The 15,979-nt window shown below is 44.5% G+C and overlaps 1 protein-coding gene across 2 annotated transcripts in view; it reads right to left on the bottom strand.

Moving 5' to 3' along the window:
• The window catches only part of SRPX2 (sushi repeat containing protein X-linked 2), a 34,404-nt gene that overhangs the window by 14,904 nt on the left and 3,521 nt on the right, over positions 1-15,979 (bottom strand). For both annotated transcript variants that reach the window (XM_081848098.1, XM_081848099.1), the window contains 2 exons: positions 11,513-11,650; positions 3,342-3,425 (listed from right to left, as the gene is read on the bottom strand). In XM_081848098.1, coding sequence (XP_081704224.1) covers positions 3,342-3,425; positions 11,513-11,582 — 154 coding nt within the window. In that variant the 5' untranslated portion in view covers positions 11,583-11,650. The remainder of the gene's footprint in view (positions 1-3,341; positions 3,426-11,512; positions 11,651-15,979) is intronic.

Raw genomic sequence — 15,979 nt, 5'->3', positions numbered from 1 at the left:
TGGAGCTTCCCTAACTAGCTGCCCCTAATTTTACATTTCTTTTTTTTTTTTTTAAATATTTTTATTGGATTTTCAAAATTTTTTTAAACAAACACAAACATATATCATAAACACAAAACACAAAACAGAATATCTGTAATTTCATACCCTTACAATCATTACCCTCTTTCAGTGACTTCCCCCCACCCCCCCCAGCCACCTTCCCATTTCATTAAATATCTCAGCAAGTTATTTGTTCAAATCTCTTAAATATTATTCATATCTTTTCTTATAATTTATCCTTTATCCATTTTTACTTTAAATCCCATTATGCATATTAAGTTGTTTCTCTAAGGTCGGCCTAATTTCTCTCCCATAAATTCCTTGCTCTTTATATTAAATCAAAAAACAATAATATTTCTATTCTAAACCCCAGACTTTTACCACTCTACACTCCCCTCCCCCTCTGTCCTGGTGTTTGCCCCTTCCCACATTAATATCCAAAAGAAAAAAAAAAACAGATTTAACCCGGATTTCTCACATCAGAGGCCCTTAGGCCCCCGTTAATCACTCTCCAGCAGTTTTGTTTATAGTCCTTTTTATTGATCTTCTCTTCTCGAAGGAATTCTGTCACCAGTTCCTCATATTTTTCAAACAAAAACAGTCTTTGTCCAGGATCAACAAATCTCCCATGTTGCAGCTTAAAGAAGAAGTCTCCATCATACTTATTCGTTCTTTCGTAGCTTAATGTTTCAGTTGTTCCAGGGACTTCCATCTTTCTCTCTCTTTGCAGATTTGTGATCCATTGGTTGTCTTTTTCACTTCTTTTCCTCCCAAAAGTTACAGATATTTGATTGCTCTCTTCCTCCTGAACTCCTTCTTCTTTTTCTTCTTTTTCCCCCAGTTCTGAAGTTGTCTCTTTTTCTACAGCTGCAGATTCTTTTTCCATCCGGTTAGCTCCACCAACAGAGTTGTTTAGTTTAAGATTGAAGGTCATCAGTTGTTCTCTCATGGCTAAGCTCTGCTCTTGCAGAGCTCCCACCAGGGAAAACATTTTTTTTATCTCTGCCAGTAGTTTTCCTTCCGCAGCCATTGCAATGTCTTTAGTTCCCTCCAGGGGGATTTCCATCATAGTTCTTTTCCAACAGTTCGTTACTTTGTTATTCAGAATTAGTTTGTTTCCAGTCAATTTAATGTAACACTTTTAGTCCCAACAATATAGTTATAACACAGTTTTAACTCAATTTCCAAGCTGACGTCCGTTTGACAGCTCTTTTGACAGCTGTCAAACACCTTGTTTTTTCTCTCGGGTTCCCAAGCAGGGCACTGCCCGGGTTCGGGAGGGGGTCCGCCAAAAGCAAAACCTCTGGGATTCCCCTCTCTTCACTCCAGCACAAGTAACTTTTTCAACCAATTTATGAAAGTGTTCTTTCTCCTTTCAACACCAGAGTCTTTCCGACTTAGTGCTCCTCTCCTTACTTTAAGTCTTTTGGTGGGGGGGGGGAGTGTGGACTTCCTTTTTAACACATCCCCCGCTCGTACTCAAATTCAATGATAAAACTTTTAGTGCCAAAATTTCCTTCTACTCACGAGTTGTTTTTTCAGTCCAAATTTCAGGAAGAAAGATAGCGCTCTCCGGTCATGGCTCGCGGCTTCGCTCCGCCAAGGCAGCGATCGACTCTCAGCTCCACGCCACTCTCCGGTCCCCTCCGTAGCCTTTAAAAAGGCTCTTCGCGGGTCGGGGAGGGCGCTTAAGGTGCCCACCGAGTCTCCATGTCCGCAGGCTTCAGCGCCTGCGGTTTCTGAGGGTCCCCGTGTCGCCGGCACGGCAAGACCCGTCCTTAGCGGAGCCGATTCCCTCCAGAGCTCGGAGGGAATCCGCCATTACCCGTTCGCGCTATCCCGGAAGTCGCCCCTAATTTTACATTTCAGGCAAACTTCTGAATTCAGGAACTGTGGTAAATTAATTTTGTGCCAGCTGTTTCCCTGCCTTTACATCAATTATTTAATCAGGGCCGACACAGCCACAGAGCAAAACAGCAGCTGTTGGATGTCCCCATAGGACCCCATGGCTAGCATTATCCGGGCAGGTCAAGGGCCGGTTGTGTGAAAGGGAAAAGAGAATATCTGCCCACAATGGTTGCCTAGCACTGTTTACAAACTACAGTTCACAGGATTCATTGGGGAAGCCATGGCTTGTTAAAGTGTTACGTTGGGCTTTATAGTGCAGATAGGGACCCAACATTGTAGTGGACTCTTCTGTTTCTAAGTTTTCCAATTTGAGCAGGTAAATTATGTAGATGGCCTACAAGGCTCCCCTCAGTCTCTCTGACCACAACTATATATTTAGCACTCTTATAACAACTGGGAATTGTGGTTTGCTAAGGGTGCTTAGAGTTGTTAAAGGTAAAGGGACCCCGGACCATTAGGTCCAGTTGTGACCGACTCAGGGGTTGCGGCGCTCATCTCGCTTTATTGGCTGAGGGAGCCGGCGTACAGTTTCCGGGTCATGTGGCCAGCATGACTAAGCTGCTTCTGGCGAACCAGAGCAGCGCACAGAAATGCTGTTTACCTTCCCGCCGGAGCGGTACCTATTTATCTACTTGCACTTTGATGTGCTTTCGAACTGCTAGGTTGGCAGGAGCAGGGACCAAGCAACAGGAGCTCACCCCGTCGCGGGGATTCGAACCGCTGACCTTCTGATCGGCAAGTCCTAGGCTCTGTGGTTTAACCCACAGCCCATTCACAGAGTGGAAAATTCCCAGAGTGGTTTAACAAACAATTCATTTTCCCAGGGAATTCTGGAAATTGTAGGTCTGTGAGGGGAATAGGGGGTCTCCTGAGGGCGTCTCCTAACACCTCTCAGCACCCTTTACAAATGACAGTTCCCAATACTATATGCCTACAGTCCTTGCTCACTAATGCTCTATGTTCAGCCACTGAGAAGTATGGCTAGTGGGTGTATGGTGATTGCACTAGGGTTAGTAATTGAGGTCCCATTCTCTCCTCACACCTCCAATCAATGTGTGTATGTGGGTTCCTGACACTCTTACGGCTTGCCTCTTGCATCCCTCAGGCTGCAGGATGGATGAAGAGCCAAAAAGATGGCGCCTTTCCAAAGATGTCCCAAACTGCCCCCTCCCTAGAGAATGATTTATGTGTGACCTGGGCACAGCTGGGCCTTCCAAAAGATCACATGAAAATTACTGAGAATGGCTGGCCTCCATATGTCATTAGACCCCCAAATCAGCCTTACTCAGCCTGGCCAATGGTCAGTGCTGATGGAAGATGTAGTCCAACATCGTTTGGATGGCAGTGCACTTTTTAAGATTATTTAGTTCTACCAATCTGAAAATGCTTACCTCGATATTCTGGAGCAAGAACATGGGAAGTTTCTTCAGCATACACCTCGTTGGTTTGCCTTTCTGCAGCGGAGTAGCCAGATCCTGGCACAAAGGAGGGAGAAACAGAAAGTGACAATGCTCATCTCTAGATTGTCTACAACAGGGGTCAGCAAACTTTTTCAGCGGGGGGCCAGTCCACTGTCCCTCAGACCTTGTGGGGGGCCGGACTATATTTTGGAGGAAAAAAATGAACGAATTCCTATGCCCCACAAATAACCCAGATTTTAAATAAAAGGATACATTCTACTCATGTAAAAACACGCTGATTCCTGGACCATATGCGGGCCGGATTTAGAAGGTGTTTGGGCCGGATCCAGCCCCCAGGGCTTAGTTTGCCTACCCATGGTCTACATCCTTGTTCCCAGTGCTATTTTTCTAGAAAAACAGGTGCCAGTATTCATCATGAACGCCTCCCTTGTTCTCTTATAATGGCAATGGCGCCCACCTGAGAGGTGAGCTCCAATGAGTTCTGGATGGGGGAAAAGCCCTGCTTGTTCCTGTCCCAAATCAGAATAACATCACCCCCACAATGATGCAGACTCTGCCAAATTGGTTCCAAATCTGTGCCAACGATGTCACTGCCCAGGGGAAGTCTTGAGTTTGGTTCTTCATCCCTCGAAATCATCTCGGTCCCTGATCTGTCCGTTGGGGATTTCTTTTGAAATTTTGCTACTGATTACACAAATGCACAAGACGCAAACTGCAGTGGGTAGCCGTGTTTGTCCTGCGTGGATGGGAGGGGAGGCAGGTCAGGGGCAAAAATCCAGAAATGCAGGAAAATGTACTTAATAGGACTGACTGAAATGTCACAAGCGTTTGACCTCCAAAGGTCTTCTTCAAGCCGGATGGTAAGAAAAAGAAACAAAGGGTGTCTGTGGTGGATCTTGGGGTCTCAAATTTCAGTGGTGCCCTGTGTGAGACATCAAAATTAAGCACACACACCCCTCACGCTCCATTCTAAATCCTAGTTGCACCACTCCTAAAGCTCCACCCTCAATGTGACTGAATTGGATACTCTAAATCCGCCTCTGGTGGGGTTGGTGGAGGGAGAGAAAGAATTATGGTGGGAATGATTTTTTTTTTTTTTAAAGCCCCAATCAGAAAATTAAGCTTTGGGACTTTTCTTATGCCTCCTTGAGTTCTGCCTGTTCTACCTGTGCATTTGCAAATCAAAATCATACCAAGACAGCACAAGTTTCCAGCACTTTTTCATCACAAGCAAAGTGATTTTATAAATGTCTCCAAAGTTGTCTAGTACTTGAGGAGAGGCATTAAGAAGCTGTTTTCTGTTAGGATCCATCATGCAAGTCTTGGTTGCAACTTGTCATCTTCTGGAACATCCTCAAAAGGGCATCAAAGTTGGTGAATAAGGCACCTAGAAAGGTGAGGCTCTACCTGCTAAAATCCCTTTATGAATAGCATCTGGTGTTGCATTTAGTAGGTCAAGGGAGGGGAGGGTATATACATTCATGAATTGGGTTCCCAACCTCAAAACCAGAATACAAAAAGGGAGGTATGAGGAGGTCAATGAAACAAGTAAATGAAGGATGGAGATATGGAATATTGAATGTGTGTTTCTTTTTTTTTATTGTTATTGGTGTATTGGTTTTTATGTGTTTTGTTTTTTTTTGATGTACTGTTATGTATGTATTGTTATTTTTTTTGTTTTCTCTTTTGCTTTGTTTTTTTTTGTAATTTTTGAAACTTCTAATAAATATCATTTAAAAAAAAACAAAAAAACCCAATCATTAGAGCATATACTCTCCGAAAAAAGTTCTTGCACAAATATTTCTTCCCAGGAGCAGCCTGGTTAGGGCTGCTGGCATGAACCACCAGACTAAACAGTTTTTTATGCCAGGTCTGTTAAATGCAGGAAGCAACATGGAGATGGCATGGAAGCAGAGATTGCCAGAGTGCAACTTAAATCTATTAAGCCTTTTTACCAGCTTCAGTTGGTAAGGCAGCTGCAACTATTTCCGGGTTGGGCTCGCCTGACCACTGTCAGCCATGCACTGGTAAACCTCCAGCTTGGATTACTACAATATGCTCTGTGTGGTGCTGCCCTTGAAGCTGACCCAGAAGCTGCAGCTAGTGCAAAACGTGGCAGCTCAGCGGCTCATTACTACCTCACAGCTGAAATAATTGCACCTAGCTACAAGGCGAGGTTCAAGGTGCTGGTATCAGTGCACAAAGCAATATACAGCTTGGAACCAGGATAGGCTTGGGATCTGCTAGGACCACGTCAGCCGCTACATACCCAACCAATCACTGCATTCTGTAGGAGAGAGAGCGTGTTCTCCTTGGTTTGGTTGGCCCAAAGTGTGATTGCACTCCTCGGGTTGCTGGGGAGAGTTTGATGTTGCCAATTTTGAGTGATAGCCTGAGTTGAATATATTCCCTGCGTGCAGCGTTGAGCTTCCTCTTTTTGCTGTGCGCATCGGATCAGCCGCCGACCCTCCCTAAGTTTAGGGTGTTTGTTGCATTTGACCTTGCTATGTCTGTCATGGTGTCGTCTGCTTTTGGAGCAGGGGCCTGGGAGGAATTTTGTCCATTTGGCTGATTGGCTGGTGCCATTTGGTTTTTGCCTACTGCGTAGCAAATCATCACAACTTTTGTAAGGTTGCGGTTAGGCATTGGTTTTAGAAAATTGGTTGGTGGAGAGGTATGGATTGGCTGTGCCTGCCCCTCCAATGCTGCTGCTGCAAGGGTATTCCGTTAAAGGAATCCAGCGGCAAACCATGCTTTTGTCCGCACCCCTGTTAAGGGGCATAGGGCCACGCAAGAGCCCCTGGGAGCATTTGGGGAGAGGTGAGGGTCTCATACCCAGCTCCATCTACTCCCCATAAAATGTTTTCCCTTACTAACTTCGCAGGCTTGCGGATGTCAGTTCTGTCCCTGGGCGGGGACAGATAGTCGTAACCAATGCCTAAGCAACCACCCACATTGTTTGTATTTTAATAAAGTTGTGGCCAAAATTATGCAAAAAACCTTAAACAAAAATTATGGTGTGAAGTGTGAATTTATTTGGGGTGGCTTGGGGTTTTTTTTAATAGTTGCAATCATTTTTAATAATCATTTTTATGTTTGCAATTGTTTTAACTGCTTTTATATGTGTACCTGTTCTATATAGCTTATTATTTTGTGAATCGCTTTGGGGTGCCTCATGGGAAGTGATTCACAAATGCGAGGAAATAAAATGATAGCGAGGGTGATGATGATGAAATATTTGCTGGCTACTGCAGCAGAAGGCTGCCCCTAAACCATTCCCTCTACGAGCTCATCCACACTTAGGCTTGTCCCACGATTTCTAGGTACGGGTTTGAGAGCTCTTCATTTGTCCTGCCACTTTCCACAGGAAAAACTCACTGTTTGCAGAGAACATCAGTTGGGTTTTCTGCATATTAACCTTTGTTCTGATTCAGTGGTAAAAAAAGTGGGTTTTTCCAGGGAAAGTTGTGGGGCAAAAGGAAAACCTCTCAGACCCATTCCTAGAAATTATGGGACAAACAGAATGAATCATGGGACTAACAGAAGTGTGGGTGAGCCTTATTTCTGATGTTTAGGCTGTAAAGCTCTTACGCAGTGAAAACTGTATCATCCACTCCCTTGGAACTAGCAGACTTAGGGATGCCCAAGGTTTGCAGGTGCACATTTTTAGTAATAATAACAATAAAAAAACCACCCTAAGAGAGAACCCCTCTTCCTGAAACAGCTCATAAGGATTGAGTATGCTGTGTCCCTGGAATCCTGCCAGCCTGTTGCTTTTAGTTGGGAGGAACAGAATTGGAATCAGCAGCACTTGACGCTGCAACATTTTGTTACACATCTGTTTCATAAAAAATGGATTCAAATTGCTTTCTTTGTTGGGGGAGTTCAGCTGCGATAATCAGCTGTTCTAAGAAACGGCATCATGCAACCTGTCTATGAAGGCACAGACCAAGAGAGTAGCGCATGGGGCTTTGTGCTACCTCTGGGTTTTGTGCTGTCACTGACTTGACACCTGTGCCAACTGGGTTCAAGGACATCATATGAGTTTGGAGTGGGAGAGATGGCTGCCTCCCATCGCCCGCCCCATACAATTCCCCAGGATTAAAATTTGCTAAATTAAACTTAATTAAAATTGGCTAAATTAACAGCATCCATACGACAGCCGTCAAATCAAAAACTAAAAAACGAATGGCAATGCTTTGATGACAAAATATTGCTCTAAAAAAGACATGCTAATATGCTTAGATTAAAAATGTAAGTGTATCCAAACAATAAATTATCAATGACATATGTATGTATATAGAGAAAATAAAAACAATCAGAATGCAATGATAAGAGTAAAATTGATTCTAGAGAAGACGAGTAGCGGTGGAGGGAAGTTAAACAGGGTGGTGGGTTTATTATATTTTCTTTTTTCTTTTTTGGATATTGTATAATGATTTACCTCTCAACCTACAGTTCCAATCCACACAAGAGTCTGTGGGGGCCAAGAATCCTTCCCCAAAAACATGTAGGGCACCTGAACCCTCTCTAACCTATTCCTAACACAGATTCCTGGGGCCCCTCTATTTTCCCCCTTCTCTCCATTATTCCTACTTTCTGCTTGCTGCTCTATAACCAGTTACTGATCCGTAAGAGGACCCCCTGTCCCCTTATCCCGTAACTGCTAAGCTTCTCAGGAGCCTTTGCTGATTAAATCTCCAAGCGTCTAATATCTGCTGGATCACCCTATTCATACACCTGACTGAGGATAAGAAAGTTTCAAGTGTTCGCTATGATGTAATGCTGGGCAGGGTCAGGATGCCTTTTCCAAACGGTCCTTTGGGTACCCAACATGTGGAAAGCTTGCCTTGCAATGAGGTGTCTGCGTAAGTTTTCGGCAGCAGCCTCTAAGAAAAATCTGGGATCCTACTTGTAGGATTATTGTCCTTGGAAGAACGGTGATGCTAACATGGGCGTGGCCAGGATTTTTTTTTGGGGGGGGGGCAGAACCAATGTGATTGGTCAGTTAAGTATTTCTATTGTTTTTCTTGATAGTGTGTAGGGGGGAGCAGCTGCCCCCCTGCCCCCCCGGCTACGCCTATGTATGCTAACCAAACCCTCCCTAACAGTTGGATCATTTTGAAGGCTGTCTTTTCCTATGTATGTATGCCAGAAGGATAGATTGCAAGCATCTCTTTGCTTTCTTTGCTTTAGACAAAACAAACACAGGGTTGTGTGTGTGTGTGTGTTTTCTTTTTTCTTTTTCTTTTTCTTTTTTGTTCCAGCGTTTCCACAAAGATAAGTGAAAGACATATGTGGAGACAAAAATATCTTTTATAGTGAATTGGAGCAGAATAAATTTGGATCCCAGATGAATGAATAAGAGCTGTCGGCTGGCATTCCAACCCAGTTAGGTCACATTTCCACTGGGATCCCTCTAATTCCAGAGGCCACAGTTCATTCCCCCCATCACCCAGGCACTCTCATGAATCATTCCCATTCCTGTTTGTGAATGGACCCACCTCTTAATTTTAGCACCCATGCTTGAAATGAGGCACAACATCTTCTGCGTTAGCTCTGAAACCACATATCTGCTAAGCGAAAGACCAGATGTTTCCATTACCCTGCTTGAAAGCATAACTTCATGTCTATAAGAAGCTTGAGGCTGGCTAAGTGCAAAATACCTAGGATGGAAAAGCTGCTCTTCACCCACCCACCCACTCCCGCTGGCAATGATGACTGGGATGCATGCTGCACATGCCCAGAGACACTGCTGCCTTGTATGTTTCAAGAGAGACGACCCAACACTAAAGGCCAGTGTCAGGAGTCAGTGCCATTGAGCTTCTGCCAAGGCCCACAGCCTAGCCCAGCAGGGTCCTTGAAGCCAGTTCCTGGAACTCCTAGTCTTTTTATTTGTGCTCCTTCCTGTTGCTGCCTGTGCAGTCTGACCTCTCCCAGTGTGTGAGCACTGATGGAAGTGAGGAGGGAGGAGGAGGAGCACCTCTTGCTCACCTTCTCCAGGTTTGGATGAGGCTCAGAGGCAAGGGCCAGTTGCAGCACCTGGTATCATGGGGCAGCTGCCAGGACTCCACTCTGGTCCCTGTTACATTTATTTCCTTGGTCCAGTATTTTGATTCAAGTTGGGAATCTTAATGGTGTGTAGACCAAGCTGCTTGGAGCACTGCCTCTTTCTGGCTAGCAAGCTTCCTATTGTTTTGCAATGGGAAGTAGTCAGGAGAAAGGAGCAGGGAGAGGATGAATACTAGTCTAGACAGCATCCCCATGGAGAACATGTACACACCACACACAATGACCTTCCCACTCATAAATTGTCCTTCTCCAATGTCATGTTCCTGCATCACCAGCCTCTAGGGAAAGTCTGATGTATGTCTAACCATCTCCTTACAAGGAAAGGGCTGAGTCAGCCTTCATAGCCTGTAGTGGTTGTACCTCCAGCAATCACAAATGTGGCCACACTTTTCCAAGATGGAAATGAAGAAATCTAAACCAACTCTTTCACCACAGCTCATAGCTGGGGGTTGAGAGATAGACCAGCCTTGTCTGAACCAAACCTAGCATTGGTGCTGCAATGTGGGCAGAGTTATCTTAGATTCACATGGCACAAGAACTGGAGATATGCTGCCACTGAAACAAATTTGCCTACCATACCCAGTGGCTACTGGCAATCATGTGCTATCTCTGCTGTCAGAGGCAGGTTGTTTTAGCTGCTGGGAATCATAGAATCATAGAATGGTGGAGTTGAGAGGGACCCTGAGGGTCATCTCGTTCAACCCCCCCCCCCCGCAAGACAGAAATATGCAGCTGTCCCATACAGGGATCAAACCTGAAACCTTGGTGTTACCAGCACCAAGCAATAACCAACTGAGCTAATTGACTGCTGTTGCACTCAGATCCTGTTTTGGTGCTTCCCATGGGCATCTGGTTGGCCACTATGAAAACAGGATGCTGGACTTACCCAGCAGGACTCTTCCTATGTTCATAATTGTTTTGGGGTTGTTGCTTTTTAGAGAGGGTGAGGAAAACATTTCCTGCTGAAATCCTTTTCTGTCTTGTTGCCATTAAAGCCACAGCAGCCTGGCCCAGGAAAAGGACCCAAGCTTGTACAGGCAGGGCCTTTTAAGCTCATGCACATGTGGCAAAGCACATCTGTTGCAAGGTTTCCCAGAAACATTTAGATGACTGCAATAAGAACTGTGTCTCCTGAAGGTATTTGCTTGCCTAACAGTGACCAGGCAATGGATGGACTTTTAGCGGAACACATGAGAGCCAAGAGGCATAAGAAACTCAGAAGCTTAGTGGAGGAAGGAAAGAGGCTTACTCACTGCCAGCCCCCCAGTCCCTCTTGACACCCCAACCCCACTGCTTACTGTCTGAAACTGCTCCAGACAAACCATCGCTTGCCAAGTGGTCTCCTCATCAGCCAGAGACAGGACATGTGGAAAAATTTAGCTCCTGCTATTGCAGGGGGAGGGGGGTGGAATTATATTTACTTCAATCTAGGTATGGTCCTAACCCCAGATGCGTATCCGTCTGCCCTCCCTTGCCCCCAGTAAAGCAGGAACCACAGTTAGTTCCACGATGGGTTATTATTTGCAATGCTTTTGTGGCGAAGGAGTTGCAGGATGTCTGGGTCTCCTCCCCGCTTCCTATTGCCTATGCCTTGGGGGCTTCTTTGACAAAGATACCCGACTATGTACAGACTGACTGTGGTCTTGCTCGGATGGCAGCTGTGGCCAAAAGGAGACCACAGCTAATTACAATGTGTATAAAAATAGATGTGCCTGTCTCAGGAGAAGTCTGGCTATAGGTCCATTTGCCGCTCTACTGTCCTCCTCAAGTGGCAACCAGATCTCTGAGGCCAGGGGTCTTTCCTAGGCCTGTTACCGGTAGTGCTGCATGGCGGCAAGGGCAGCAGTGGTTGTGCCTTCACTATGGTGCTGATGCTGTGCTCTCTGGATTGGAGCTGAATGTGTGCACACACCTGTAGGTAGCCTGCTGTTACCTGAGGGCACTTGCCTAAGGGTCTGCTCCCCAAGGAAGGCTGCCTTTGAGAAAATGCAAAAAGTCTTACCACCTTTGTTCTTAAGGTTATCCCCCCTCCCCCTGCCTGACTTTGGTACTGACTTGTCAGTGCTTACCTTCATACCATGTGGAGGAGACCATTTTGGCCCAGAGAAGCAGCAAGAGGGGGGATGCTCCTCGCGGCATCTTAGCATGCGAATGGAGATTCCAGATGGCAGGGTAAAGATGAAGGCAGAGCTGCCTGAGAATTCAAGCTGAAAGCCAGAATAAGAGGCAGGACGTCAACAATCGAAAGCAGCAAGGCCAACCCCAACCCTTGCTAATGCTTAGGCATACACACATAGATTCTATATATTTATTTTTCTTTTTAAAAACTAAGCTAGCACCCTAAATGTTTGAGGGGCAGAGATGCAAAAGAAAGAAAACTATTTTTCTTCTTGAAACTGATGCACATTTTATTTTGTTTCATATTTGTATGTCACTTTGCCAACTGCCAGGCTGAGCTTAAAGCAACACATTCGTTACAGTAACTGACGAATAAAAATATTTTCCAATAAGGAAGAAACATACAACAAAGCTGCAGTAAATACAACAGAAGAATCAAATCAATAAGGAGCAGGAAAACCACAAGATACAGTACAAATAAATCACATTGGATATATGTTAAGAATGCCAGCTCTCCCTGTTGAAACAACCAATTGAGGCACCTAACGTGCAGGTCTCTCGCTCATAATTTTTTATAAATGTTGACATTTTTGAGTTTTGATTTAAAAAGCAGTGAATGTGTCTCGATACAGAATTCCTAGGGCACCTGAAGCAGGTTGCATGTGAAAATCTACCTGGCAAATAGCTGGTAGACACAGGCAAATACCACCACCTGCACAGAAACAACTGGTGCTGCATAGGCTGCAGATGTGGAGTAGTTCCCCGTGCAAGAGCCATCTTGGTTTGACACCCCTCCAGGCTCGTGTATTCAGCAGCATGTCCTTTACACCATAACAGTGCATTCGTGGTGGATTCATTCTGCCTTATATCAGGCTCCATTCAGACAGCACTTTATTTGCTGCTACCTGGCTGTGTACACACTCCTGTTTACTCTGCATCCAGTGTGCTCCCCTTGTTAGTTTGGGAAGCCAGTGTACACACAGTGTACACAATCTGTATCTATATAAGGTATCTATCCTGTTTTTTTCTTATGCAATACTGTATTTTGGTGTGTTTTCTCCCATACCAGCTTCAATCCGAATTGAGGAAAAGAGCAGCTGAGCTGCGTTTTAAGCCAGTAATTCATACATAGACCCTTCCAGCTGGTTGTTTGCATATATTACGCATGAGCCAAAAGTGTCCGTCTGTTAATAGGGGAGGAACAGGCTGGAGGCTCAAGAGGGGGGGAAAGTCCTTGGCAGAGAGGCCCACAACAGGCACTACCAATTAATAACAGGCAGACCAAAAGTCGTCAATCTTAAGGTGAAGAAGCTTCCCACTGCAGAAGGACAGAGAGATGTATTTGTGTTGCTTGCATTGCTTCTTCAGGCTCTGTATCATCATCTTATGAGATTCATTCAGTTTGCTTCCTCCTTCCTAATAAACAGCACTGGTGATATTAAGTTACAGACAATTGGCACTTTCAAATGACCTGTGCATTGACCAGTCATCCTGCTCTGTTTCCAGGGAGATTTGATTATATTGGTTATTTAATGAGCATTTGTCTCAATTTGTTTGCAGGAAGGTTAGGTGGTGTTGCATCAAAGCAAGAGTTATTCCATACTTTCCCCATCACTTTCCTTCCTGCAAAAAGTCCAATCTTTTAAGAAAGCAGGTTTGTCATACAATACCTCACAATCTACTATTACAAGACCTGAATTTGCCATTATGTGATTGAATTCCCCTGAAAATAGTGACAGGTCTGGAAGTGTCTTGTATCTCGTAACAAAACAGATGCTAACCTTAAGGTTTACTATAGATTGGGATAAGTGACCTCCAGGTGCCAAGAGAATATAATTTGTACATCAGAGGGGTGTGTGTGTGTGTGTGTGTGTGTGTACTGATGATAACATTGGGGGACATGTAAAACAGGGACAGAGAAAGAAAGAAAGAAAGAAAGAAAGAAAGAAAGAAAGAAAGAAAGGGTGTGTGCATGGTTGGCCGGGAAGCAGGAATTATTAGCAAATAAACATTGAGTAAGAAATGCCTTGACAAATACACAGAAGGAGGCTCACTGACGAATATCCTGATAAAATCAAAACAAATTAGAGAGTCCAGTGGGTAAAATAAAACTATCCAGTGAGTTCAGCTGGCACATCCTTCTTGATGCCTGTTTTGCATTAAAGGATAAAAAACAATAAATTCATATTTACTAACTAGTCTTGCAGAGGGCTTTTTTTTAAAAAGGGCTATCCCTTTCCCCAATATTACAGAGCACAGGGCAGCCTGTTGAGCTGGAGGTAACTTTTCTGTACTTGGCACTCAGATGGGTCTGTACTTGGTCAGATGGGTCTGGCAGGATTGGGATAAGGAATTTGTGGCCATCCAGATGATGGTAGGCTCTCAGTCCCATCAACTTCCAACACTTTGCTAAACCACTATATGAAGCACCTTTCACCCCCAGTTAAACAGCTCCCCTGAAGCAGTCTGCTGTTCCTCATTCTGTAGTTAGCAAGGCCACATGAACTTCAGATGTTATGGTGTTTTACCTTTTTATGTATATAGGAACACATAAGCTAAGCAAGCCATCAAAGTTTGACGCTACCATTACAACTACGTGCTGGGCAAAAAAATTACTTCCTTTTTCGTGACCTGAATTTCCTATTCCTCAGTTTCATTGGATGATATGGGATTCCAGTATTATGATAGAGGTTTTTTTTTCCCTCCCTAGCCACTTGCTTGCTCTCCCATTTTAAAGCTAGAAAATTGAGGCTGAGAGGTAGTATCTTGCCAGAGATTAACCCCATTAAAATGTAAGCTTTGAACTCAGCCTTACCAAAAGGAATAATAGAATCATAGAATCATAGAGTTGGAAGAGACCACAAGGGCCATCGAGTCCAACCCCCTGCCAAGCAGGAAACACCATCAGAGCACTCCTGACATATGGCTGTCAAGCCTCTGCTTAAAGACCTCCAAAGAAGGAGCAGCATGCTAAAAAAATTTGCAGCATATATTCTTTCCCCCATTCTATCTCAAGGTGGTAGGACTATTCTACTATCCAATGCATTAAATAAGGAGGGAGGTCAACTTGTAGAAAGAGTTTATCAGGGAATTTTGTGTCTACCAAAATCCCACCCCCTGCCTTCTACTAGAATGATGTACAGTGGACGCTCAGGTTGCGAACGTGATCCATGCGGGAAGCACGTTCACAACCTGCAGCATCTGCAACCCGCAGCACAGCGTCTGCGCACATGTGGGTTGTGATTCAGCGCTTCTGCACATGCGCAAAGTACGATTTAGCGTTTCTGCGCATGCATAAGCACTGAAACCCGGAAGTAACCCGTTCCGGTACTTCTGGGTTCGGCACAGTACACAACCCAAAATCGCACAATCCGAAGCGTCTGTAACCCGAGGTATGACTGTACTGAGCAAGAGACAGTGGTAGCCAACATGGTCTGTGGACTGCAGTTCCCATCAGCCCAGCCAATCTGGCCATTGGTCAGGGATGATGGGAGTTTTACTCCCACAACACCTTGAGGACACCATGCTGGCTACCCCTGCTATAAGACTGGCAGGAACACCTGTCTTCATCTCTGGCTTTGTGTAGTTTTATCACCTTCTCCCCCTCACTCTTGCCTGATGGGATTACTGTGTCTTGATCATAGTACCTTCTACCAAACGGAAATGCAACATGTGCAGCTTTCCCTGATGAGTTTCTGCCCGTCACATAGGTCTTAAAAGACACAGGACCCTGGCCAGGAGGGACAAGGGAAGATACAGTAACTAAAGGAAGATGCCAGGTTTTTGTCTTCGGGGTAGAAGTCCAGGGTGCCACTCAGAATGAACAAGAGGAACCCCCAAACACATCTGGGCTGGCTTGCCACATTTTGAAGTAAGCATAAAGTCCTGATTTGTGAGATCCCAATGAAGTAAAAGGGCTTGCAGCTTACATAATTATACAGGCAAAGCAATGCTTTAGAGATGATACCAATTTGATAATGTTAGAATACCAGTAAAAGTAGACAACTCTGGGATAAAAATATCTGGTTTCAGACAGAAATTGAAAATTTCATTTCCCCCCCCCCCATCCAGAATGTGTTTCCTGATGTTTTTCGACTGTTCCTAGCATTTAAAAATAAAATAAAAGCCACTATGTGTTATTATTGTCATATGCTGGTGCTTACTGTTCTCTACTGTTGTCATATTATGTTTCATTCATAAGCCACTTTGGAAAGCTGGTCCGGGGAAAAACAGGGTAATTCTTAAATTCTTAAATAAATTAAATACTGTAAAAAGATGGGCCAATCATTTGATGCAACTTCTTAAAGCAGAAAGGCAGCACTACATACTCAGCATCTCTCTCTCACACCCCAATGACACACGTCGCAAGTTTCCATCTGTGCAAAACGGATGTAGATTTATAAATATTTACGCCACAG

Source organism: Podarcis erhardii (assembly GCF_964252035.2).
Source record: "Podarcis erhardii genome assembly, chromosome: Z".
NCBI classification, from domain to species: domain Eukaryota; kingdom Metazoa; phylum Chordata; class Lepidosauria; order Squamata; family Lacertidae; genus Podarcis; species Podarcis erhardii.
This window is presented reverse-complemented; position numbering and strand designations above follow the sequence as displayed.